General features: G+C 38.8%; 1 protein-coding gene across 2 annotated transcripts in view; it reads right to left on the reverse strand.

Annotated features, from left to right (window-relative positions):
- Positions 1-18,305: 18,305 nt before the first annotated feature.
- Positions 18,306-27,874, reverse strand: part of Dsg3 (desmoglein 3) — a 31,939-nt gene continuing 22,370 nt past the window's right edge. Inside the window, exons 13-16 of one of the 2 annotated variants that reach the window (XM_021265121.2) lie at positions 25,544-25,683; positions 25,074-25,137; positions 23,189-23,442; positions 18,306-20,989 (exon numbers count right to left, since the gene is read on the reverse strand). In XM_021265121.2, coding sequence (XP_021120780.2) covers positions 20,282-20,989; positions 23,189-23,442; positions 25,074-25,137; positions 25,544-25,683 — 1,166 coding nt within the window. In that variant the 3' untranslated portion in view covers positions 18,306-20,281. The remainder of the gene's footprint in view (positions 20,990-23,188; positions 23,443-25,073; positions 25,138-25,543; positions 25,684-27,874) is intronic. The other variant, XM_021265122.2, reaches the window with a different exon arrangement.

The following is a 27,874-nucleotide window of genomic DNA, read 5'->3' on the forward strand; positions in this document are numbered from 1 at the left end:
CTGGTTCTGAGAGGGTGAGCAGAGTGGGTGACCACACATGCTGTTGGGGGAGAGTTGGGATCCAGTTTTATCTGTGCAGGAAGCTTTCTGTTCATCATGTTAGCAGGAACAGGGAAATCGGAAGTAAAAGCTTTTCTTTTGGTAAAAATATTGAACTTGAGATATTGGAACAATATAAATTAGAAAAGTTGAGCAAGGCGTTAGAAATGAGGCAGAGCACACAATTGCAAATAGATTTGGGAGGCGTAAAGAGTCACCTTATTTTGTTCCCATTGCCCTGGCTCTTCTTTCTCAATCCATGTCATATCCTCTGCCTACTTTTAAAAGAATTGTTTTGTGAGTTGTCCTTTCATTTGTTTTTTTCTTACTTGATACCAGGATTGAGTAGCTATGGTAGTTTTTAGGGGTATCAACCTCAGCATGTGGATACAAAAGATTTCCTCCTCCTTTCCTTCCTCTTCAAAGCAAGCTTCTTCCTTCCTCATATGCCTAACTCAGGAAATGTCAACTTGGACAGCCAAGTCGGACCCTGGAGTTACCCTCCATTCTCCTTTTCCATACTCTTCATATCGAGTTATTTACATCTCTTTCAGTTCTCTTTAGCCCCGTTCAAAATGATTTATACAGCTTGCATACGGCAGCAATCACAGTATGGTTTATGATTATTTCAGCTAAGTCTACTCCTCACCCATTTTTCAAGATTGTCAGTTCGCTGGGAGCAGAGGCCATAGCATGTTCACGGTAGGCTCAGCCCCTAAGGATTCAGCACATAGTAGGTGATCCATTTATTGACGCAAACCCACATACCAAGAGGAGTTAAGTACAAGTGAGAAAGGAGTATTGTAAGGAAAGGTATTTGGGGTATCCACCCTGGATGACTTAGAGTCAGAAAACACTGGTCTGTGTTGTGTTGTGCGTGCATATTGGTTTGTGCGTGTGTGTTTTCCCAACAGCACTGCAGCCTAGGGATAGAACAAGGTGTGAGTCAGGATCCTAGAGTACAGTAGCCGGTAGCGGAGAGGTGGCAGTGTCTGAGATGTGCATGGAATTGAGTGTGGCCAGGAGGGAAATGGACTTGGTGAAGCCGGAGGACTTTTTCGGCCAATCAAAGACACTTCATTGCACTGGGAGTGGAGAAATGGGAAAGGCTTGTCCTTCCCGTTGATTGTGGCGAAGGAGCCAAGATCCTCAGATGCCACAGAAGCCCAGGCTTGGGTTTCATCACAGACAGTAGGAGCCTGAAATTCTCATGGATTCTCCAGCTGGATGGACCAAGAGCACACCCACGCTAGGTGTGAGAGAGAAGTGTTGGCAGACGGAGGGTAGAGGGTAGCCTCTAGTAACAGGGTGGGAAAAGCTCTGTTGCCTTTCTGAGTTAGAACTCACAGAGCAACAATAAAAGCCCAGCAGACTCCAGGCCTTCTGGCCCAGCATGGAGAAGCTAGCACATCCTTAATAAACACTCACTGTCACTGGAGCAGAAATAGCCTTGAAACACAGCCACAGACACCAGCACCTCATAAGAGTGAGAGAGGCCCAGCAGGCACAGAGCAGTGAGTCAGAGTGCTTGTGAGTCAGTAGAGCGGACGAATGCTTCAGGTGCAATGTCCCTGAGCCTAGATCTTTTATGGAAATCGCTAACATTCTGCATGAGGTAGAGGAGAATTAGGGGAAGATGCAAACGTTGCAAAATAAGATTTGGTGCCATGGAGAAAACAAAATAGTCTATTCTTGAGTCTAAGTAGAATGCTAACCACGTCTTAAGAGATTTTTAAAAAATAAGTCACACTGGTTTTAAATGGAATAAGAGTATAATAACCCGGATTGAGGTGTATACCAAGCAAGCCGCTGCTGGGAGAGTCAGCCAGATCTCGATGTCCCGCTAGGTTGCCACTCCTTCCTCTGAGTAATGCCCGATACCTTGCAGCTGAAGGCCCCTACATCACCCGGAGGGTGGTGTGTTACTCCATTTTGCATTACTTACATATTAGCCTAATGCTGCACATGTACCATGCAGGCTGTACCTCAGAGCTTTTGTGCTTGCTGTTCTAGAAGGTTCTGCTGTAAAAGTGAGGAAAAAGTCTCCTTCCTCCTCAAATGTTAGCTACTCAGTGAGGCCCTTCCCTGACCCATGACATTAAAACTGTCATTGACTTGATGCCCAGTGTTCCTCATCCCCCTGACCTGTTTTACGTTCTTTCTTGATATATCATATTCTCAGAGTCTGTATTCTCTTACTATCATGTCACAATTTTCTTTTTTTTGTTGTTGTTAAATTCTTTTATTGGTACATTGTAGGTATACAACACAATTACATTTCTCACTGGGAATTGTACCTTTACATAATGCATCTTGGTTCTTATTTCTCCCCATTCCTAGCCCTCCCTTCACCCCCTCCACCCTTCCCTATTTACAAAGACTTTATTTCCATTTGTTCCATTTCTCATCATTTTTCCTTTCCCTTCTTTCCTTTCTGCTGCCCCTCCCACTACTCCTACCACTTTGGACCTTTTCTTCCTATTTTGCATTATCGATTATTCATTCTAATCATTGATACATTTTAGGTATACAATATAATAACATTCATCATTGGAAATTTGCACCTTTACATAATCTCTCTTGGTTCTTATTTTTCACCCTTGCCCAGCCCTCCCTTCAACCCCTCCATTCCTCCCTATTTACAAAGATTTTGTTCCTATTTTTCCATTTTCTCATATTAATCCCATTCCCTTCTATCCTTTCCCCTAGCCCTTCCACTTCCTTCCCCTTTGCCCCCTTTCTTCCTATTTCACATTACCTATTATACATTATAGTCCTTATTTACACTTTGAGTTTCTCACACCAGAGAAGCTTTTCAGTATTTACACATGTGTGTCCTATTTATTTCACTTAAGAGTATCGCCTCAATGTGCATGCACTTAGCTATAAATGTCTCTAATTTCTCATTTTTTATGGCTACTACTCCATTTTATTACAAAAACACATTTTCTTTATCCAGTCTCCAGTTGATGGGCATTTGGGCTAAGTTTTAGCTATCACAAACTGTGCTGCTATGAACATGGGCACACATACATCATTGTGGTATGATTCTTTTAATTCTTTGGGGAAGATCCCCAGCAGGGGAATAGCAGGGTCAAATGGGACTTCCAGTCCTAGTTCTTTGAGGTATCTCCAATACTGATTTCCACAGTGGTTGCACCAGTCTACACTCCCACCAGCAGTGGAGCAGGGTTCCTCTTTCCCCACAGCCCCACCAGCATTTGTTATTGGTTGAATTCATGATAGCAGCCATTCTTTCTGGAGTGAGGTAGAATCTCAGCGTTGTTTTCATTTGCATCTCTCGAATGACCAGTGATGTTGAACATTTTTTCATGTACTTATTTGCCATTTCTATTTCTTTGTCTGAGAAATGTCTGTTCATTTCAGATGCCCAGTTTTGGATTGGGTCTTTAAATTTGGGAGGTCTGATCTTTTTAAGTTCTTTATAGATTCTAGATAGTAGACATTTGTTTGAGGAAGAGCAGGTGAAGATTTTTTCCCACATTGTGGGTTGTCTCTTCACACTGCTGGTGATTTCTCTTGCTGTGCAGAAGCTTTTGAATAAGAAGAGATCCCACTTGTTGATTGTTTGTGCTAGTTCACGGGCAACTGAGGTTTTGTTCATAAAATGTTTTCCTACACCGATGTCTTCAAGAGTTCTGCCTAACTTCTGTTCCAACTAGTTCAGAGTTTCTATTTTAATGTTTAGATCTTTAATCCATTTTGATTTTAGTTTAGTGCATGGTGAGAGATATAGGTCTAGTTTTAATCTTTGGCAAGTTGAAGCTCAATTTTTCCAGCACCATTTATTAAAGAGGCTATCTTTCCTCCAGTGAGGGTGTTTGGCTCCTTTATCGAAGATGAGATGGCTGAGTGTGTCTGGCGTTGTTTCTGCATCTTCTAATCTGTTCCACTGGTCCTCAGGTCTTTTTCCTTGCTAGTACCATATTGTTTTTATCACAGTAGCTTTGTAGTAGAGTTGCAGATTGGGGATTGTGATACCCCCTGCCATGTCTCTGTTACCTAGAATTGCTTTTGCTATTCTGGGTCTCTTCTTGTTCCAAATGAATTTTTGGATTGTTTTCTCAAGGTCTGTGAAGTATGCTGCTGGGATCTCCATTGGAATTGCATTGAATCTGTATAGCAGTTTTGGAAGTATGACCATTTTCACTATATTAATCCTTCCTACCCAGGAGCAGGGGATGTCTGTCTGTTTTCTGATATCATCTTCAATCTCTCTTCTCAGAGTGCTATAGTTTTCAGAGAAGAGGTCTTTGATTTCTTTCATTAGGTTGATTCCTAGGTATTTCAGTTTTTTGGATGCTATTGTGAAAGGAATTGTTTGCCCTATTTCTCTCTCAGTGAGTCTGTCATTGGTGTAGAGGAAAGCTATTGATTTTTGTGTGTTGACCTTGTAACCAGCTACTTGACTGAATTTGGTTATTAAGTCTAGAAGACTTTTGGTGGAGTTCTTGGAGTCTTCTATATAGAGTATCATGTCATCTGCAAATAATGACAATTTGACTTCTTCATTTCCTATCTTTATCCCTTTTATTTCTCTCTCTTGTCTAATTTCTGTGGCTACTGTTTCCAGAACTATATTGAACAAGAGTGGTGATAGTGGACATCCTTGTCTTGTTCCTGATTTTATTGTGAAGGATTTCAGGTTTTGACCATTTAGTATGATATTGGCTGTTGGTTTTTCATGGATGGCTTCTATCAGTTTGAGGTAGAGACCATCTATTCCAATTTTTTGTAGGGTTTTTAATCATAAATGTGTGTTGGATTTTGTCAAATGCTTTTTCTGCGTCTATGGAGATGATCATATGGTTTTTGTTCTTGGCTCTATTTATATAGTGTATTACATTGATTGATTTGTGTATGTTGAACCATCCCTGCATCCCTGGGATGAATCCCACTTGATCAGGGTGTATGATCTTCTTGATGATCTTTTGCATTCTGTTTGCCATTATCTTATTAAGGATTTTTGCATCTATGTTCATTAGTGAGATTGGCCTATAGTTCTCCTTTTCGGTTGGGTCTTTCTCTGCTTTGGGGATCAAAGTGATGCTTGCTTCCAGGAATGAAATTGGGAGTATTGGTTCCCTTTCAATTTCATTGAAGAGTTTAAACAGTAGTGGCAGTAGTTCCTCTCTAAATGTCTTGTAGAATTCAGCAGTGAAGCCATCAGGGCCCAGGCTTTTCTTAGTTGATAATTTTTTAATTACATTTTCAATTTCATTGGTTGATATTGGGTTGTTCAGAATTTTTAGGTCTTCTTCGTTCAACTTTGGTAATTCATATGTATCTAGGAATCTGTCCATTTCTTCTGTGTTGTCCATCTTATTGGCATATAGGTTCTGGAAGTAGGTATTGATGATCCTCTGGATTTCTGCTGGATGTGTTGTAATTTCACACTTTTCATTCCTAATTGCATGGATTTGGACCTTTTCTTTCCTTTTTCTGATAAGATTGGCTAAGGGTTTGTCAATTTTGTTGATTCTTTTGAAGAACCAACTCTTGGCTTCATTGATTTTTTGTATCATTCTCTTAGTCTCCATTGCATTGATTTCTCCTTGATATTTATAATTTCCTCCCTTGTATGAGCTTTGGGGTTGTCCTGCTCTTCTTTTTCTAGAAGCTTGAAGTTCAGCATCAGGTTGTTTAATTGGGCTCACTCTGTTTTCTTAATATGTGTATTCACTGCTATAAATTTCCCTCATAAGACTGCTTTCATTGTGTCCCATAGATTCCTATATGTTGTATTGTCATTGTCATTTAATTGAAGGAACTGTCTGATTTCTTCTTTAATTTCTTCTGTGACCCATTTATTATTCAGAAGTGTGTTGTTCAATTTCCATGTGTTTATGAAATTCTTGCAGTTTCTTTTGCTGTGGATCTCCAATTTCATTGCACTATGGTCTGATAATATACAGGGGATAACTTCAATTCCTTTGCACTTACTTAAACATGTTCTATGTGTGAGTATGTGGTCTATTTTGGAGAATGACCCATGTGCAGCTGAGAAGAATGTGTATTCTGATTTTGTGGGGTGGAACATTCTGTGAACATCTGTTAAGTTCATTTGTTCAAGAGTTTGATTGAGTTCTAGTATTTCATTACTTATTTTTAGTCTAATTGATCTATCTATTTGTGACAGTGGGGTGTTGAGCTCCCCCACTACAATTGTATTAGTGCGTATATGACTTTTCATGTCCGTTAGTATTTGTTTTATATAGTTGGGTGCAGTAGTGTTTGGTGCATAGATATTTATGATTGTCATCTCTTCCTGTTGGATTGTTCCCTTTATAAGGATGTAGTGTCCTTCTTCATCTCTCTTAATCAGTGTTGGTTTGAAATCTACTTGATCTGCCAAGAGGATAGCTACTCCTGCTTTTTTTCAGGTTCCCGTCGCATCAAGTATTGTTTTCCACCCTTTAACTTTCAGTCTATGAGTTTCCTTTTGAATGAAGTGTATTTCTTGTATGCAGCATATTGTTGGATTTTGCTTCTTGACCCATTCTGCCAGTCTATTTCTTTTGATTGGTGAATTGAGACCCTTAACGTTGATGGTTATAATGGAAATGTATTGACTTGTCATTTCCTTGACTTTTTCTTTTTGTTGTGTTCTCCCCCTTTACATTTAATTTCCTGTCATGCCAGATGGGTTCATTCTGCTTTGCTTCCTGGGGTTTTGATCCTTAATGTCTGTTCCTAGGCTATTGTGTAAAATTCTTTGGAGTGCTGGTTTGGTATTCACGAAGTTCCTAAGGTGCTCTTTGTCATGAAAGTATCTTATTTCTCTATCAATTTTGAAAGCTAGTTTTGCAGAGTACATCAATCTGGGTTGGAGGCTGTTTTCTTTTAGGGCTTGGAATATGTCACTCCAAGCTCTTCTTGCCTTAATGGTTTGTGTTGAGAAGTCTGCTGTGATTCTGATGGGTTTTCCTTTGTATGTGATTTGTTTCTTTTCTCTGACTGCTTGTAGAACTTTGTTCTTCTGTTGAGTTTCTGGAATCTTAACAGTTATATGCCTATGTGTAGATTTTTTTTGATCAAGGCTATTTGGAGTCCTATACGCCTCACTTATCTGTATGTCAAGCTCTTTTCCCCTGCTTGGGAAGTTTTCTGCCATTATTTCTGTGAAGAGTTTTTTTATGTCATCTGCACTCTCTCCTGTTTCTTCATTGAGCCTAATCAGTCTTATGTTATTCTTCTTTGCATCATCTAGCAGCTGCTGGATTGATTTCTCATGTTCCCTTATAATTTTGAAGCAATTTTTCTTTTCCTGGTCATTAATTGCAATCTTATCTTCTATATCTGAAATTCTATCCTCACATTGGGTCATTCTGCTGCATAGACTTTCAGTGGAGTTTTTGATCTCCTGGAAATCTATTTGCATCTGTTTTATGGATTCCATTTGTTTCCTATGTTGGGATTCCATCATGTTCCTCAGCTCCTCTCTAGATTTATTAATCTTGTCTTGCACTAGGAGCACAATTTCTCCTGTTATCTGAGAAATTATTTCTGATTTCATTTTTTCCAGATCCCCTTTTGCTGCCAGTTCAGTGGGTCCAGGTGGTTGAGTATCACAGTGTTCCATCTCACTTCCCTTTGGGGTTGCTGTAGGTGATCTGGAAGTCTGGTTTTGAGACTTATTTACCTGTTTTCTCATTTCGACGGGGGCGGGGGGGGGGCGGGGGGGGCGGGGGGTGCTGTTGGCGCCTGCATGGATTACCTCCTCTGAGCTGGGAGAGTTGTGACAGGGGCTGGGAGTGGCGGTAGGGATGGTGGCCCAAAAGCCCTTTCCTCTGGGCTGGGAGCAGCAGGAGGGATGGTGGCCAGGAAGCCCCTTCCTCTGGACCAGGAGCAGTGAGACGGCGGCTCAGAAGCCCCTACCTCTGGGCCGGGAGTGGCGGGACCCAGTACTGTGGTCTGGTGGTCCATGTCCTCTGTGTCTTTGTAGTGTGGAACCAGGTGGCTGTACAGAGGAGCGGGGTGGGGGTGGGGGTGTCCAGTGGATTGCTGCTGGGGCGCAGGCTGATTCGGCGTGTTCCTCGTGACTTGTGACCTTAGTAGGGCATCTGCAGACCTGCTTGTCTGCAGCGGGCTGATTCCCATGTCACCATTTTCTAAAACACAAACTTCCTGAAGGCTGAGATTTTTCTCTGAGAACTACTGTGGATCCAGCATCTTAAAAACTACCTGACTTAGTTAAATTTTAGTTCAGTGTGTGAATGAATGAAAAAGTAAGTAAGATTTTAAGGTTTATTTTGGAGGGGGTGTGTGTGTGTGTGTGTGTGTGTGCGTGCGTGTGTGCATGTATGTAAAATGAGGATGAAGGGGGGAAAACTCAAGGGAACATTAGATTCCTGGAGGGATATGTTTAGGGAAGGGATGCAGGATGAAAGGGGGAGGCCTGATTCCTGTTGGGGGAAATTCCCCTAATTCACAGTTGTGTCAGGGTGGGCATTGCTGAGACTACCTGACGGGGGAAGTTGGGGAGGGGCCCAGAGGCCCACACAGAGCTTTTCCGTGTTCTTCCTCTTCTCTAAGACTCTTCTTTCCAGGGACAGCACGGTGGGAAACACGCACTTGGAAACTCCCTGTCCTTCTGGAGGTGAACAAAGCAGGCATTCATTACAGGAGTGCAGCTCTGGGAATGTTGATTTTATCTATTTCTGATAAATCTGTGGCTTTGGTTTTGTTTATGGGAGCTCTTGGAAAGATAAGGGCACTGGCAGTTGTAAGGAAGGACAGGAGGGGGGGTTCTGGTTGCTAACTGGAACCCTGGACTGGAATCCATCAATGGCATGACTGGGCTTGCCAGGTTTTACAGCAGGCAGGGCTGTGTTTACTGAGAGTGTCAGACAGAAACCTTGGGCTGACCCAGTGTGACTAATGAGCCTATGAGATATGGAGAAAGAAACTCAGAAGAATACAGGAAAGAAAAACAAAGAAACAAAACAAAGCAACAGGAAAACTGTCGTTCACTTGCACACAGACAAGTGACATTCTCATGTGTAACAACAACAAAAAGGACAACGAAACAGAAGTGGTACAATAGCTTTGGAACACAAATCTGGAAGTGAAATACTGGGTTGGGATATCTTTTTCAAATGATTTAGAATGGCAATTATAAATGATTAAGTACAGAGATGCAGCATCTCAAAAATAAATGATTTCCATTCTGAGGGAAAATCAAGGATTCAAAGGAATTAAATTACTTATTTTAATTTACTTAAAAATTAGTCTTTGGGGGTGGTATTTTAAAGGTTTTAGTACTATGCCAGTTGATATTATACTTTTCAATATTAAGTTTGGAAATTTGTGACTGTCTTATTTTGTTAAAATGATTGGCACACATTTAAGGTTAGTCAATAACAATGTTATTAATAGCTAGGGCTATAGCTCAGTGGCCGAGTGCTTGTTCACCATGTGTGAGGCCCTGGATTCATCCCTAGTGCCAGAAAAATGAATAATGCTATTCTCTTGCATTTTGACACTCCCTTAGGTGGAGAAAGAAGGTGGATTCCATCAGAGATTGAGAAAGGAGCACTGTGTGAGCGTGTGCACAGGAGATCGTGAGCTTGTGAATGTGATGTCGCACATGTAGTGCAGGAAAAATATTAGGGACCACCACTTTGGAGGACACACATTTGTTGGCTGTGCTGACTAAGACTATAATACTGTTATTATTGGATTTGAAGTAGATATTATGAAATGCAAGTACTTTCAATGTAGTAGCTTCACATTTGTTGCAAATGTAGCTGAAAACCTCATAACAGGATAAATAATAAGTTGATCAACTCTGTCACACTGATACCCACCCAGGGAAGTGGAAAGCTGAAGGTGTCTTTTGGATACCGCAAGAGGAGAGTAAAACCCTGTCTCTAATAATTAGCATTTCAGGAACGTGTTTGTTTTAAATCTATGTTGCTTGAACTATTCAGGATTTTTTTTGTGTGTGTGTGAACTAGTTTGAGTTTCATCATCTCTTCTAGTTCTCCCTCAAAATAAAGACTTTATTAGAGAGAAATATGTTCAAACATCAAGCAAAGCAGTAAAAGTTTGAGCCAAAGGACAAAACTTGCTCTGGATAATTTAAATTTAATAATCACAGTGACACCAGCTTGTCTAAAAATATTTATGATTAAAAATTTTCTATATAAATCATGTTGTTCCTTATGAACATTACCATGTACCTTGAAATCTGACCTGTAGTTTAACCAGGCAACTGCCTGTGAATTTACTACATGAGTTCTAGGCTCTCACCCCTAGCCCCAACTGGTGGCACTCTTCTGAAACAATAGTAGAGTGACATCACACCTTTGGAGTGAGTCATAGCCTTTGGAGTGAGTCATTGACCATTCAGCTACAATAAAGATAAGTCAGTCAACAAAGATTTCTTGTGCCTAACTTTTCTATGAGTATGAAAGAAGAAGAAAGTGTATCATTCTACTTTCTTTCTTGAAATTGGCAATAGAACATTCACCTGAAACAGTCAGTAAATTCGATGGCAAGAGGTTAAGCAGAGCAGTATCACAGAGAAGATCTGAACAAAGTTAGATGTGAAAGTTCATGTGAAGAATTGCTCTGTGGTTCATAAAAGTGCCATGGTGAATTTTCACTGGTTGGCACTGTGAAGGGAACAATGATTCCTGACTTGTTCCTTCAGTGGGAGGATCCCTTGCAAGGTAGAGTGGGCACTCCTAGAAATCACAGGCATTGTCTTGAGAGGGCATAGGGAAGCCTCCACTGAAGAGTAAAGGCCATCTTGGCAGGGTGTGCCTTCATTGCTGGTTTACTGATTTGAAAGAATTATCAAAGGGCTGGGGATTTAGCTCAGTGGCATCTCACCTGCCTCATAAGCACAGGGTCCTGAGTTTGATCCTCAGTACCAAAACCAAAACAAAACAACAAAGGATAATCAAAGACCAGCACAAAAGAGAACATTTCTGAGGTCTAAGCCAGGGCATATTGAAAGGGTGGTAAGTTAGAAAATTAATGGAGATATCAGTTGGCAGCCATAAAGCAGCTGCGAAAGGAAAATCCATAGCAATTCATACGAGCTGAAAGAAAAAAGGGAGATGCAGACAACAGAACTTCAGAGATGGTGAGTACACTACATCCTTGTGAAGGGAACAGTCCAAGAGGAAGAGATGACAATCATAAATATATATGCACCAAATACTAATGCCCCCAGCCATACAAAACAAATATTAATGGACATGAAAAACCAAATAAGCACAAATACAATTGTAGTGGGGGACCTCAATACCCCACTGTCACAAATAGATCATCTAGACAAAAAGTCAACAATAAATTCTTGAACTAAAGCTTTTGAACAAATGGACTTAATAGATGTCTACAGAGTGTTCCAGCCCACAAAATCAGAATATACATTCTTTTCAGCTGCACATGAGTCATTCTCCAAAACAGACCATATGCTAGCTCATAGGCCATGTTTAAGTAAATGCAAAAGAATTGAAGTTACCCCCTGTATATTATCAGACCATAGTGCAATAAAATTGGAGATCAATAGGATAAGAAACCGCAAAACTCCCACAAACACATGGAAATTGAATAACACTCTCCTGAACAACCAGTGGGTCTCAGAGGAAATTAAAGAAGAAATTAGACAGTTTCTACAAGTAAATGATAATGCCAGTACAACATACAGAAATCTATGGGACACAATGAAAGCAGTTCTACACGGGAAATTCATAGCAGTGAATGCCCAATATTAGGAAAACAGACAGAGCTCAAATAAACAACCTAATGCTGAACCTCAAGCTCCTAGGATAAGAAGAGCATAACAAATCCAAAGCTCGTACAAGAGAGAAAATTATAAAGATCAGAGCAGAAATCAATGCAATGGAGACTAAGAGAACAATACAAAAAAAAAAAATCAATGAATCAAAGAGTTGGTTTTTTGAAAGAATAAATAAAATCGATAAACCCTTAGCCAACCTTATCAAAAAAAAAGGAAAGAAAAGGCTCAAATTCATGCAGTTAAGAATGAAAAAGATAAAGTCACAATAGATCCAGGAGAAATGCAGAAGATCATCAATACCTACTTCGAGAACCTGTACTCTAATAAAATGGAGAACACAGAAGAAATGGACAGATTCCTAGATACATATGAATTGCCAAAGTTAAATGAAGAAGGTATAAAAATTCTAAACACTGCAGTTACAATCAGTGAAATTGAAAATGTAATTAAAAATTTGCCAACAAAGAAAAGCCCAGGTCCTGATGGCTTCACTGCTGAGTTCTACAAGACATTTAGAGAAGAACTATCACCATTACTCTTTAAACTCATCAAGGAAATTGAAAGGGAAGCAAGGTTTCTAAATTCATTCTTGGAAGCAAGTATTACTTTGATTCCAAAACCAGGGAAAGACCCAACCAAAAAAGAGAACTACAGGCCAATCTCCCTAATGAACATAGATGCAAAAATCCTCAACAAGATACTGGCAAACAGAATACAGAGGGTCATCAAGAAGATCATATACCTTGACCAAGTCAGATTTATCCCAGGGATGTAAGGCTGGTTCAATATACTTAAATCAATAAATGTAATACACTATATTAACAGAGCCAAGGACAAAAACTATATGATCATCTTAACTGATGCAGAAAAAGCATGTGACAAAATCCAACACCCATTCATGATAAAAACGCTACAGAAAATTGGAATAGAAGGTCTTTATCTCAACCTGATTAAGGCTATCTATGAAAAACCAACAGCCAGTGTCATACTAAATGGTCAAAAACTGAAAACCTTCACGCTAAAATCAGGAACAAGACAAGGATGTCCACTATCATCACTCCTGTTCAAAATAGTTTTGGAAACATTAGCCACAGCAGTTAGAAAAGATAAAAAAATAAAAGGAGTAAAGATAGGAAAGGAAGGAGTTAAACTATCATTATTTGCTGACGATGTGCTACTCTACATAGAAGACCCAAAAAACTCTGCCAAAAGACTTCTAAACTTCATTGACAGATTCAGTAGAGTAGCTGGATACAATGTCAACACTCAAAAAACAATAGCCTTCGTGTACACAAATAACAGACTCACTGAGAGAGAAATTAGGGAAACAATTCCTTTCACAATAACACCCCCAAAAATGAAATATCTAGGAATCAATCCAACAAAGGAAGCAAAAGACCTCTACACTGAAAACTATAGCACTCTAAAAAACGAGATAGAAGAGGATATCAGAAAATGGAAAGACATCCCTTGTTCCTGGGTAGGAAGAACCAATATAGTGAAAATGGCCATACTTCCAAAACTGCTATATAGATTCTATGCAATGCTGATTGAAATTCCAAAAATATATTTCACATAACTAGAGAAAACAATCCAAAAATTCATGTAGAACTGGAAGAGACCCAGAATAGCAAAAGCAATTCTAGGCAACAAAGACAAGGTACAGAGTATCACAATTCCCGACTTGAAACTATACTACAAAGCTACTGTGATAAAAGCAGCATTGTACTGGCAAAGAAACAGACCTGAGGATCAGTGAAATAGATTAGAAGATCCAGAAACAACTTCAGACATACTCAGCCAACTCATCTTTGACAGAGGAGCCAACCATCCTCACTGGAAGAAAGATAGCCTCTTTAATAAGTGGTGTTGGAAAAACTGGATTTCAACCTGCCAAAGATTAAAACTAGACCCGTATTTATCACCATGCACTAAGCTAAGATCACAGTGGATTGAAGATCTAAATATTAAAACAGAAACACTAAACTTGATGGAAGATAAATTAGGTAGAACTCTTGAAGACATTAGCATAGGAAAAGACTTTATGAATAAAACCTCAGTAGCACAGGAACTAGCACAAAGAATCAACAACTGGGATCTCATCTTATTAAAAAGCTTCTGGAGTGCAAGAGAAACCACCAACAGAGCTAAGAGACAACCAATAATATGGGAAAAAAATTTTAGCAGCTGTACCTCAGACGAAAGACTACTATCTAGAATGTACAAAGAACTTAAAAAAATAAGACCTCCCAAATTTAAAGAACCAATTCAAAAATGGGGATCTGAAATGAACAGACATTTCTCAGACAAAGAAGTAAAAGCAGCAAATAAACATATGAAAAAATGTTTAATATCACTGGTCATTGGAGAGATTCAGATGAAAACAACACTGAGATTCCATCTCACCCCAGAAAGAATGACTGCTATCAAGAAATCAACCAATTACAAATGTTGGCGGGGTTGTGGGGAGAAAGAAACCCTTCTCCATTGTTGGTGGGGGTGCAGACTGGTGCAACCACTGTGGAAATCAGTATGGAGATACCCCAAAGAACTAGTAGTAGAGGTCCCATTTGACTGAGCTATTCCCCTGCTGGGTATCGTCCCAAAAGAACTAAAAGAATCATACCACAGTGATATATGTGCAACCATGTTTATAGCAGCATAGTTTGTAATAGCTAAAGCTTGGAAACAGCCCAAGTGCCCATTAACTGGAAACTGGATAAAGAAGATGTGTCTTTTTTTGTAAAATACAGTACTACTCAGCCATAAAGAATGAGAAACTAGAGACATTTATAGCTAAATGGATGAATGTTGAGGCCATACTCTTATGTGAAATAAATAGGACACGTGTAAATACCGAATAATTTCTCTCGTGTGAGAAACTGAAAGTGTAAACAATGATTAAAATGAATAATTGATAATGGGAAATAGGAAGAATAGGTCCAGAGGGGTAGGCGAAGTGGGAGGGGTAGGGGAAAGGAAAGAAGGGAAAGGAAAAAATATGAGAAAAGGAAGAAATAGAAACAAAGTCTTTGTAAACAGGGAGGGGTGGAGGGGGTGAAGGGAGGACAGGAAATGGGGGAAAAAACAAGAACCGAGATACATCATGTACAGGTACAAGTACCCAATGATAAATGTAAATGTGTTGTGTACCTAGAATGTACCAATAAAAGAATCTAAGAAAAAAAAAAGCGATGGAGTGTTGATTTTACACTGTGTGTGTGGTATAGCACTATGGATTAATCCCAGGGTCTCACAATACTAGGCAAGCATCTACCACTCTACCCACCCCCGGGTGACCTTGAACTTGCAGTCCTCCTGCCTCAGCTTCCTGAGTAGCTGGGGTTACAGACACAGGCAGCTGTGCCCTACTGATTACACATTTTCAACTAATCAACAGCTTGGGGATGTTTGCCCTCAGCAAGAATCAAGTCTAATGAAATTAGGCCTCTGCATTATATCTTATGTAAATAAAGTTAGGTAGAAAAATCTAAGGTGATTTTTTAAAATTAGTAAAACCAGAGAGCAGATTCCTTGGATGCCAAAACTTTGCCTCCATGACACACACTGAGCAGTAGTGTCTGGTCCATAGATTTTAATAGTGGAAAGATACTACTTCAGCTGTACGAAGCTATGAGGTTACCTGAGACAGTGTGTGTGTGTGTGTGTGAGTGTGTGTGTGTAAATGTGTGTGTAAACCTGTGTTTTGTCTTGGGGGTGGACCATTTTATGGTTTAGACCTAAAATGTCCCCCAAATGTTCAGAGTGGGCCAGGTTGGAAGGGGTGGGTCAATAGGTTTATGACTTGGAAGGACATACTACTGTCAAACCTGGCTTCTCCCTTCCTCTCTGCTTCCTGGCTTCCATGGATTGAGCAGCTTTCCTCCACTCTGCCCTGCCACCGTGCTGTTTCTGATTGGAGCCAGCTGACCATGGACTGAAACTGAGCCAAAAGGAACCTGTCCTCCTTTAACTTGTGGGCGTCAAGTATTTGGTCCCAGCGAAGGGAAAGTGACTAGGATAGACCATCTCAGTCTTATTTCAGTTCTAGTCACTTGGACATAGGAAGATACAACTGAAGTTAATCTCAAATTTTGTGTCTCAGTGTTCATTTTAGGTTTAGTAACAGTGTCTCTTCAGAGGAGTGAAACCATGTCATTATGCCATTTACATAAATATAAGATTACTTGATTCTTTTCTGCTTTATAATTAAGAAAGTTCATTGCAGTTCTCTTTGATTCTGAAAGAATATGAATACTTCTGTCCTCTATGGAAATGATATACATAGTCATTCGCTATCAGTGTTTTTTTTGAAGTTATCATTATCCGTTGCTCTGTGTTGTCACCAAAATTCACTGTTTGCTAAGTGAATAATGATGAATTTAGCACATAGAAACCATCAGAAGTGTTCCAAGGCATAAAACTGAAAATATTATGGTGCCACATACTTTGTTGGAATAAAAGTAGAAATGGAGATGACTTCAAGGGGTAAGAAAGTTGTAGTTATTAAAATATATCCTTTTCCACAAATCATGGAAACACTGTTGGAAGGACCCATTTATGCTCATAATTTTTACACCTAGATTTATTTCATAGTATGTCTTCTAAATAGTGTCCTACTAACTTGCAAATAATTCTTGAAAGTTTACTGGAAAAGATTGTGTGACTTCCAGGTAGCTTATTTCAGTGCTTATAACTTCTTTCGTAATAGAAACTGAAATTTAAGTTCAGCTTAAATGCTTGTTTCTGCAATTTAAATTCTTGTCTTTAGTATTAGCATTGCCTACCTATCTCCATTATCATATTTTGTCTCTCTCTTCTCATATATTTATATAAAAAATATTTATATATGTATATGCTAATAGCACCCTGCTTCTTTAATCTTTAGAATTAATATCTAGATTTGTAACTCTTTTTAGAATTTTCATTGTTTTCTTCATATTGGCTCTAATTTTTCATGTGCTTTGACCTGAAAGTGAACAGATTATTCTGAGCGAATAATGGTTACTATTGCTGGACCACTATAGATATACTTTTATATTTGTGTCACTGTATTATGTAACTGGAGGAGGTTACTTCTCTTTTCTGCGTCTTTCTTTTGTGACCATACTCTGTCTTTTTTTCCAGTACCAGGAATCGAACTCAGGACCTTCCACTTGTGCGTGGGTGCCTCTCATCTTCCTGTTATGGTAACTACATCAATTTACACTTTGTTTTTAGACATGATTCTCTTTAGTTTTAACCAAATCAGCATTGTGTCTAGACTTTCTGTTTTTACATTTGTAAAAAATATCAATGTATAAGAGAAAAATAAAGACACCAACCGGAAAATAGCTGATATCTTGGCCATGGAAGAAATCTCAGCCCATTCTGGACCCGGCAAAGCAGGACTCTCAGTATTCATTGAGGAAAACTTGTGGATTCTGGCACCTGGAATTTAAATGATGGTTTGTGTTCTTTTCTCATCAGTTCCTCCCTTCCATAAAATCATCTCAGACTGTGTTACTGAACAAGTGTTAAACCTTATCATCTCCGAAGCAGAATTCTTCTCTGTAGACCAGAAAGCACTGAACTGGCAAGAGCAAGAAGGATCCTGAACTTTTACTGTTTCTTCACGCTAGTCAGTTAATGTGGTCCCTTTCCGCTCTTACCTGATCTTTGAGGTCTTCAGATTAAGATAAACCCATTTTGCCATTTTTATTCCTTGAACCTCCTATGGCAAGGAGTTTGTTAATGTTATTGAAATTTAACTAAATTTAACTATATGACTTTCACTGTTTGGAATTGACCGGGAACACTATGTTATCCACCATTCTCCACTCAATATTCACTTTAATCCAGGTTTTTCTCCCCATATCCTGACCTCACTGTACAGATTTAAGGAGGAGGAAGGTAGACATAAGCGAGTTCTGGGGGATTCATTCTGTGGCATCCCTTAGAGGGGGACATAAAGGTAGAGGTGGATATTGAGAGACCAGTCCACCACTGGGGCAAGGGACTTTCACCAGGCCGGGCTACAGTTTCCCATCAGAGTAGACTGGAAACATTACCTTCTCTTTACTCCAACTCTGCTCTTTGAGTTTTCATAGAATGTCCCAACTTTTGCTTGGGAGCCTATTCCTACATATCAAATAAACAAGAAATGACACAAAGCAACCAGGTAGTAAAGGCTTTCTGCCCTGACCTCATCCAGCCCCTCATGCACCCAAAGTGATACTGAACCCCCAGATATTTCCCTCCTGACTGGGAAGATGCAGAGAAGGTTCCAGCTAGAAAAAAAGAAACATTGTAAGTACTGTTAAAATTCATATGCAAATATTTTATACCATGTTTACTAATACCTATTCATTATAGAGAGTTCAGCTTTATGAAATATTCAGGGACGTACTCATGCATTTATTGCTAAAGAGTTTTATTATGACAGTGTTACATTGTTTATGTTTAATATATGTATTTTAAAATAAAGCCAAAGAATGGTTAAATTTTTTTTCTGTTCCAAACAACCTTTATTTTTGATGAAAAAAATGCAGACACATTTTACATAGAAAATTAATTTTTAGGTCACCTTAAACACCATTTTTTTAAAAAAATTAAAAACATATTTAATTGCAGTTTTTCTCTAATATAACCTTTACTATTATGACCTGGCTTCCCCAGCCCTTTAATAACATAGCTAAATTCTTGTTTCATAAATTGGTTTTAAGAAGCAAAGCTAAAATGCTTTGAGGATCCTAAATATACCTTTGAATTTTAAATAAAGGCTATTATGATTATTAACTTAACCCTCATGCATAAACAGAGGTGCAAATCAACGTGTGTGTGCTTTAGACCCCAGATCGGGCTGTCTACTGAGAAACAGGAAACAGGATTGGCATCAACAGTCACTCAGTAGCCTGCTCCAGGGGTCTGGCTCCTCTCACCCTGAGAGGGGCACATGGAAAGCCTTGAGGCACCCTTGTCAGGAGGCTCGGGCCACCAGTGCTTTCAGGGCTGGCCTTCCGGGCATCATGGTGCCAGGGAGAGCCACGCACCAGGAAAGCCATATTTAGGCAGTTGCTTCCTTCTGGGCATCCTCAGACTTGTACCTTTCTAGGTTAAAGACATAAACACTCGATTAGTTTGCAATCTATCTAGAAAAATGTATTTCAGTTTTTATTATGGCAAAAAAAGAAACCCAAGGAAATTTAAAACTTTGTATTTGATATACCATTAGAAATAATGGAACTGAACAATGACTTAGTAAAGACTCAGCTAAGACAATAATGTCAGGGAGCAGTGAGGTAGGGCATTCTCTGTGGGCTAAAGGGCGAACATCTTGAATGACCAGAAATGACTTGAAGAGCTGCATTGCCATTAGGGTAACCTGCACAAAATAAACTCTAAACTTTCACTAACCTAACATTCTTACATTCAAGCATTGAATTGCTATTGCAGTTTAATTTAGAATCAAAGGCTGAGAAAACAGTTTAATAATCACATTTTGGTATCCCTTTTTGACTTAAAAATTACTTTCCAACTATTTTCCTGAAATGCTGCTTGTAATACATATTTACAGATTTCACCATGTGCTATTCTAGTCTATAGTTGCTTTTGCTTATAAGAAAAGCTATATTTTGTCCCACAAAGTCTATAGATATTAATAAACCTTACTGCCTGGCATATGTAATTTATGCTTACCCACTAACACTTAAAAAGTACTGAGCTACTTTTACAAACACTAACACAGGATTTGCTACTGAGACATACAGAGTGGAGCTTCAGTGTATTTTCATTGGATAGATCCTTTTGAGGATTAAAAATGCACAAAATATTATTTACAGCATAATACATTTTCATAAATGGCCTATGATTATTTCTATTTCAAAATTGTCTTCTTCTGAGCATAAATGGGATACAGACATAGCAAGTTTGATACACAAGCCCATGGCCCTTAGCTTGAGAAAGGATGTACCAGGGTCAAGAAGATGGGAAAACACAACTTTTCCCCAAGCAGTTTAAAATGCATTAGCAAATATTTTGTGATTCTGAAGTAATTATTAATGATATTCTTGTATCATTATTAAAGACACAAGAAAAAGTGGTGGAGACAAGAACTAGAATTTTTGACTCCAAGTGCTTCATCCACTAAACCACATTGCATCTTAAAGTGATAAGAACTTTCCTTTGGCACTAAAAGCACAGAAGTTTAAAAATGTTTAGAAAAATTTCCCACACAATACAATTTTTAAAAAAGATTTTTTTTTAAAAAAGGTAAAAGTTTACTGTAATTTGAAAAATATTAGAGAATTAAGAGTGAGAACATATCCACGTTTGTTGTATGAACCAGAATATTTAATCTGTGATCATGGTTAATTTATGAGAGTATATAATAAATGTCATAATAGGCCAAAACAGTGAGCTTTGCTATGTTATTTTAAATAATTTTGTCCAAATTATTGGCCAGAATGTTATTTTTGTTCATTCTGGTCACTGACGGGAACAAGTATCTTCAGTACAAAGCATATTGCATGACCCTTGTGGGTCTGTGGAACTGGGGATATTGGAAAGGGGACAAATCACCCTTTCTGTCATTGTTACATTTCGTGTGAGAAGTGGATCAAAGACTGCAGTGGTAGGTTGCATAAAGGAACTTGAAGCTGAGTAAGACTCTGTTACCAAATAGTTACTATGCTGCAGAGGGTCGGGTATGGGAATGGCTGGCTGGAGCGACCCATAGGTAGACAAAGCATGAGGTTCTTGACTGCCAGACAAAGTCTGGTACCTCTCAAGTCCTGACTGCTGGACTTCTATGAGTCGACTACAGGAGTCCACTCCAAGGGATTGACCACAAGGCTCAATCCCTTGAGGCTGATCACAAGGTTGACCCTTGTGGTCAATCCTTTGGAGTCTACCACAAGATTGACTCTTGTGGTCAATCCCAGGACCACTGTATTGAGGGGGTGAATGAGCTTGTTTGGCTTCCTCATCAATACCAAGGGTTATCTCTGCAAGTTTTTTAAACTTGGGGCCAAGTGAGTCCAAGAAGCTGTCATCCAGGTCATCAACAATAAAACTACAGCAATCCAGGGATCCCACGGGAGAATCAGGAGCATCATCTGTGCCTTCGTTATCATAGATCAGCAAGCAGTCATTTGCTTCTTGGATACCCTCTTCCTCTGCACAGACAAATGCTTTCTAAAGATGGAGAGAAAATAGAAAAGAGCAAATTTTTTAAAAAGATTACTGGGCCGGGGATTTAGCTCAGTGGTTTCACCGTCTGCTGTGCAAGTGCAAGGACCTGAGTTCGATCCCTGGTACCAAAAAAAAAAAAGATTACTGAGCAATTTAATACTGATAATAGCATTCATTTCATTATGAATGGCCAAATTAGGTAATCCACAGAAGTAAAGAAATACTCTTTATACGAACAATCTAAGAAGAAATCTTGTTCTAAAAATTATCTGTGATCTGGACAATAGTGTGGTTGACATTCCATCAAAATTGAGAGTGGCCTGGGTCTCTTGATTTTGCATGGATTTAGGTCCACACAGCAAATGTGAATGATGCCTGGACTAACTGTGAGGTTCTCTGTGTATACTTGTGTTAATATGTTTTTGTGTTGGGGGATCAGAGTGGGGAAGGTCTCCCACTGTGCAGGGTCTGAAACAGCACTCTCTCTGTTTAGGGGCTCTGTGTAGATTCTACATTCCTTGTGGGACCCTGACCCATAATTAGGTCTCACACTGCACCTTGGAATATCCCGAGTCTTCAAGCCAGATAAGCACCTTCATGCCAATCTTGACTGAACTATAGTTTCAGCCTTGAAATTCTCAGACACTAACTCAACTGAAGCAGGAGATTAGGCCATGGAAGACTGGCTGGAGAAGTAGGTGTGACCTGTTATTTACAAAATCCCAGGACACATGTGCAGAACAGTCCCCAAAGCCTGTGTGTGGACTTCTCAGGAGAACTCAAGCAGGTTTTTGACAGGATGGCCTAGACCTGATGTCAGCTTGAGGAGGGGAAATCTAAAAGATGGTGGACATTGAGCTTTTGCTGCTGTGTTCTTTCAGGGTGGCCTGCTCTCGTCCTTATAGTGTACTTATTTTCCTACTTTTACTTGGCCCAAATTGCTCTTCAGAGCCTGTTTTTTTCTACCTTTAATAAATGTAAAACTTTGGGGTTGTCTTGACCAATTCTTTGTTCAGGACCAAAAGAATCTAGAAACCACTGTCATGCCTGACATAAGTGAGCCCTTCACAAACAAACAGGACAAAACAAACAGGCTGCTTTCAGCAAACAACAGGCTATTTCTCAGTAAACAAAAGATAATCTTCCCGGCGCTGAAAAGTCCAGTGATTGTTTACACACCTGTGCTGACTGTCTTTGGACTCAATCATAAACATTTCACCCCAGATTCCTTAGCCCCTTCAATACAAATATAGGCCTAATTCCTTTCCCAGATAGCTGTTAATGTCTCCGTCTCAATATTAGCCCATCCACCCACGGATGAAAGCTCTCCCAGCTAGCTGCTGCTATTTCTCCCTCTTAATGTCACCCCATCCACACACAGATGTAATAAACTCAGCTTTTAACAGCTAGCTGCTAGAATCTATCCTCCATTTTAGACTATTCACTGGAATAAGCTTTTCTTTTCCTCGCAAAAGCCTGTCTGTCTCCAGCAAGTGGTTCCATGTTTATAACAACCACCTCTAGAAGGAGACTCCAGCACACCAAAACCTGCTAACAACCCTAGGCGAGGCCCTTCTGAATATTCATCTTATTTCACTTATCTTTGGTCACCAAATCAGAGGGAAACAACCTGCCTCCCAAAGTCTTCTCTGATCTGATACCTTTGTCCCTTTTCTGATCTGTTTCCTGAAATTTCATTCCACTCATCACTGGTCCATTCCATCCCCCCTTTTCCCTTTATTTTTGGGTCATTTATTTAGTGATTCTTGTTTTTTTTTTTTATGGACTCCCTTGAAAATGCAAAGAATATCTCTTAGGAAAATACATGCACATGGGTTTTGACATGCTTTATGGTGTAGGAAATACAAAATAATTGCTTTGTATTCTTAAAAAGGCCGCTGCTGATTTCAAAATACAAAAGATTTTGCCTTCAGTTATTTTCCTAGTTGGAAGAATGAAGGGCCAGCCACCTGCTGTATTTTCTTCCTTTGGGGCTAATTCCCCATTCAGTTTGAACAGTGACCCAAATTTGACAGCCACCTGAAGTTATCTCTATTATTTTGGCAAAAGGAAACCTGTTTTTTGTCCCATATATTTTAATACGCTGTGAAAAATGAACTACAAAACTGAAGTTTGTAATCAAATAAAAAGATCTCTAATGTAAATAAGATAACAAACCCACAAAGATTGCCATTCACTCACCTGGGAAAAGTAGGAATCTAGGAAATTCATGTTTATGGCCCCCTCTGCATAGTCCTTCAGGGTTCCCCTGGTGGAATGTCTTGTTCTCATAGTTTCAAGTCCCAGATGCCCCAGGGGACAGGGGCCTAGTGCAGCTGCTGCTCCAAATCCCGGCACAGCTCCAGACCCTGTAGCTGCTCCCACCTTGGTGGTCAGTTCCATTCCAGAAACACCTTCCACCACTGTCCCTCCGGTATATGTATTTGTACAAACTTCTGAAAATAGGGGAGAAAATTCTCTAACATCTCATGCTGTGGTTTATTGTAAACGCCCCCCCACCCCGCCATCTTTGATGTCCATAAGCAGTTGCCATGTAAAGCAAGCATGTGGGAAAAAAATATAATTATGTGATTAGAGGTGACATTGTGTTATAGGAGAGTAACAGAGGAGGTGACTAAAGTTCTGAAAACAGACTAATTAAAAAGGTGTACAGAGGAAATTAATTTTCAGTGACAAGAGCCAGAAATAGAAAAGTGAAAACAGAACGTTCAGTACACATCCATGTAAAGCTTCTAAGGCAGGGCTTGTTTGTTTTCATGAGAAAATAAATTATAATTAAGCATTTTGGCTTCAGTATAGAAACTAGAAGAAGCCAGAAATGGTGGAGCATGCCTGTAATCCCAGTACTGGGAGGACTGAGGCAGGCACATTGCTGTGAGTTCAAGATCAGCCTGGAATACATAGCGAGACCCTGTCTAAAAAGAAAAAAAAAAGCCAGAGGAAACCTACAGAATACAATTGTGCAATTAGTAGATGCTAATTTGGTGTCTTGATGCATAAAGAAAATTAATGAATTGTGACTATTCTACCAGTTATCTTTACATGATGCTTTCATGAACTATTTTTCCAGACAATTCTGAATATAGTTTTTGCTATGTAATTATAATAGGAGAAGCAAGTGATGATAAGAGAAGCTGATAAAGGCATCTACACATTTGTAGAAAGCTTGGGTGATTTTGAAGGTTGCCCACTTGAAAGTCCATTGATTAGCATCAAATTAGGAAAATATTTTACTTTTAGGCCTCAAGTGTTATTGTTCCTCTAGTTTAGCTGTGGCCCTGGGATAATTTGAATAAAGCAATCACTTGGTAAAACCAAAGAAATAAACAAATTCACTTACAACAATATAAGTGATCATGTCCTATTATGATTATATATGAGAATTAGTAAGTGCCCCTATTAACAATAGGCAGAACTGGGTGGTTGATGCATAGGTGTCTTACATTTTCCTTTTATTTTCTATACATGTAAAATATTTCTTAATTAAAAAACTAGTAATTACTGGGTATGGTGGTGCATGCCTGTAATCCCAGCACTTGGGAGGCTGAGGCAGAAGGATTGACTTGAGTTTGAGGCCACCCTGGGCTACGAAGTGAGTTCAAGGCCTACCTGAACTGCATAGAGAGACCCTGTCTCAAAAAAAAATTAGTAATTAACTGCCCGAAAGCTATACTTCTATTTTTTTTTTTTTTTTTGTACTGGGGATTGAACTCAGGACCTTCCACTTGCCAGGCATGCGGCAGCACCACTGATCTAAATCCCCAGCCCCTGAAAGCTATACTTCTGTTTATTAAAGTTTAGAAAAAGTATAACAAATCTTTAGCTATTTAAATGATGGCACCAGTGAATAAATTGACATATCAAGGCCAAATCTACATCATGCAACTGACATACACAAATATTAAACTTTGTGTTTAATATTTAATATTTAAAGCTTTCCCCATATTTCAGTATTAACAGCTCAAATATGCAAATTAGTAAGAAAATAATAATTTTGAAGAGTTTTAAAAAATATTTCTGTTGTAACCCATTATTGCTTTCTAAAATAAATTCGATGTTCACTCACCAGAATTCTCCACAATATCTACTCCATTAGTTGTTATAGGTGGCACACAAATATTTGTGATTTCCTGCAAATCATATTAAAAAAATAAAAGCACTTAAAAGTGAACCAGATTTCAGAGTGATGCAGATGAACTGTGGCCCATTTGCAAGTGATAACATTACAGTAAGTCCAGATTCTTGCGAGAGTCTCTGTTCGCAGGACTTGAAATAGGAAGAGTTAAAACCTTAAAAGCTACATCCACTTCAGCACTGCAGCACTGATATTCAACTAAAGGTCAGTAAGTCTTCTTTTAAAATCCCTTTACCCCTTCTCTTTTTTAGTATATGTGCTGCCAAAGTGAGCACTACCCCTTCTCTTGTCTCAGTGTACACATGATCTTAGCCAAAAGGCCGAGAAGTGATCTTGTCTCAATGTAAATACAATTTTTTCTGTATATGATTGCAATAATCTTTCACAAACTGAATCCTCACCTTGTCCTCAGGTTGAGCTCCTTCAATTCCCCACTGATGAATTGTTCCTTCTGAACCATCAGGAACTGGAATAAAACCACCTGCCACTCCCCCAGTGGGACCCCTTTGACAGTCACAGGTTAGCAGTAGGAGAGGGACCACTAGCAGAAAAACAAGGCAAAATATCACATTTTTATCATCTGGAAGCTATCTGATATGACAAAGGTCAGAGACATTACAATGAATACTTAAAACACTTGAAAATTCCTAGTATAAAGTAAAATTAATTTCTACATAAAACATTGAGTGTGCTATAATCACTCTTTGTTCAGTTAACTCATTCATTATTTGGAGGGATAAATTATGTCTTCATAGACTATCATAGTATCAATAACTGAAGTAACTTAGGTAAAGAACAGTAGTGAACACTATGAAGATTTGCTAGTATTGTTAGGGTGAGCAACATTAGTTATGTAAATCAGGTGAGTCCTGTATGTAGTATGAAAAAGATTAGACCAAGTGCACAAAACAGATTTGACATAATGAATGGAGAATCTCGAAATTTAATCTAATGCTCATGTAAATGACACTTTATTGCCATGTTCAATTCTGTAATTTTATTAAATGTGTGGGAAAGATTATTTGGAAGGGTGATGAATGCAAACCTGGGTGGTCAGTATTTTTAGACAGGTAAATTTTCAGAAATCCTATCATTATATGTGCAAAGTATATAGGTATTTGATATATATCTATATCTATATCTGATGTATATCAGAAAGTTTTTCAAAGTGTTGAGTGTATTTTTAGTCTAAAATACATTTTGTGTTGTTCACAAAATTCAAAACATGGCATTCTGCAAATGATAGGATCACATGAAGGAAATATTATTGTGGAATCACAAGATATTTCCTCTGACTGCCATTTGGAGTCATATTCCCATGTGTGCAGTGGTCTACAAGACAATCATATAATTCACAATTAAACATTTCAAAATCAAACTCATTACTGCCACATTATATATCAGTGCCTCGGCAGACAGCGGAACCACTGAGCTAAATCCCTGGCCCCATTGCTTCACTGACTCTTAAACATGACTCCTGGCTGTAATCTGGGTTTATTATCCAATCTTCCCACTTGTAACTCTCTTAGTCTAATCAAGCTCCTATAACAAAAAATACCTTTATGTGGGTAATTTTTTTTTTTTGTCCTGGGGATCGAACTTGGGACCTTACGCTTTTGAGGCAGGCTGCAGAACCACTGAGCTAAATCCCCGGCCCAATATGGATAATTTATACATAATAGAAATGTATAGCTTACAGCTCTAGAAATCAAAATGCCATCATATTTGTTGTCTGCTTATGTGAGGGCCATTCCTCATACATGGCATCTTTTATGTGCTCTCATATTGGCAAAAGGGCGGGGGCTGAGACACCTCAAACATCTTTATAAGGGCACTTCTTATTCACAGTGTGTGCCTCAGGAACAAATCACCTCCCAAGAGTGCTTCTCTTTGATAACACTGTAGTTGCAACTAGGTTTCATTATGTGGCTGGGGGCCCATGTTCAGATCATAGCACATAGTCCCCAATCTTGTTGAAGTGCTATGGTAATGTTCTACACACTTACTTTTTCCTTTCTAGTCTCATGGTGTAGCTCTAAAAGGGTCTCTACCATCTCTCCTTAAGTATTACAATAACCTCCCAAGTGTGCTTCCTTTAGTAGTTTACAGCCCATGCTGCCGCCAGATTATCTCTCTGAAATACATTTTTTTTATATTCACAGATCATGCTAGTGTTTTATTCAAATACCTGTATCAATTCTTTTTCACAGCTTAAAATACAGACACTATGACATGTGTGTGTAAGCCCTCTCTAACTAGTTCCAGAGAGAGAAATACGGCATGTGTGTGGGAAGCCACTAGCTGTAGCTATAACAATTTATTTCTCTTTTTAAAAAAAGCAAACTGAGCAAATATGGGAAAACATTAATATTTGTTAAGTCTGAGGGATGGTTATGCATATGCTTATAAGTAATTTGCTGTACTTTTTGATGGTTTTAAAATATTACATAAATTTAAAAGAAATTTAAAGGAGTTGTAATAGAATATATCATTATGAAAATTTGTTTTAACCTTAAAAGTCTATGTTTCTATAATATGGGGAAGTAATTGTAAATTTGTCAAGGATTTTTGTTTATATAAGAATTTGTCTCTAAGTTTTTTAAAAAGAGGCCTGTTATATTTAATATACTATTTAATGCATAGGATTTTTATTCAAGTGTAATTTTCCAGAAACCTGTCTGTTGAATAAAATAAATTTCTTGAAAAATGGTACATGTGTGTAGTTTACCTAA

This window comes from Heterocephalus glaber, unplaced genomic scaffold (assembly GCF_053883595.1).
Source record: "Heterocephalus glaber isolate CG9 unplaced genomic scaffold, H.glaber_assembly_v1.0 deba00000331, whole genome shotgun sequence".
In the NCBI taxonomy this organism is placed as follows: Eukaryota; Metazoa; Chordata; class Mammalia; order Rodentia; family Bathyergidae; genus Heterocephalus; species Heterocephalus glaber.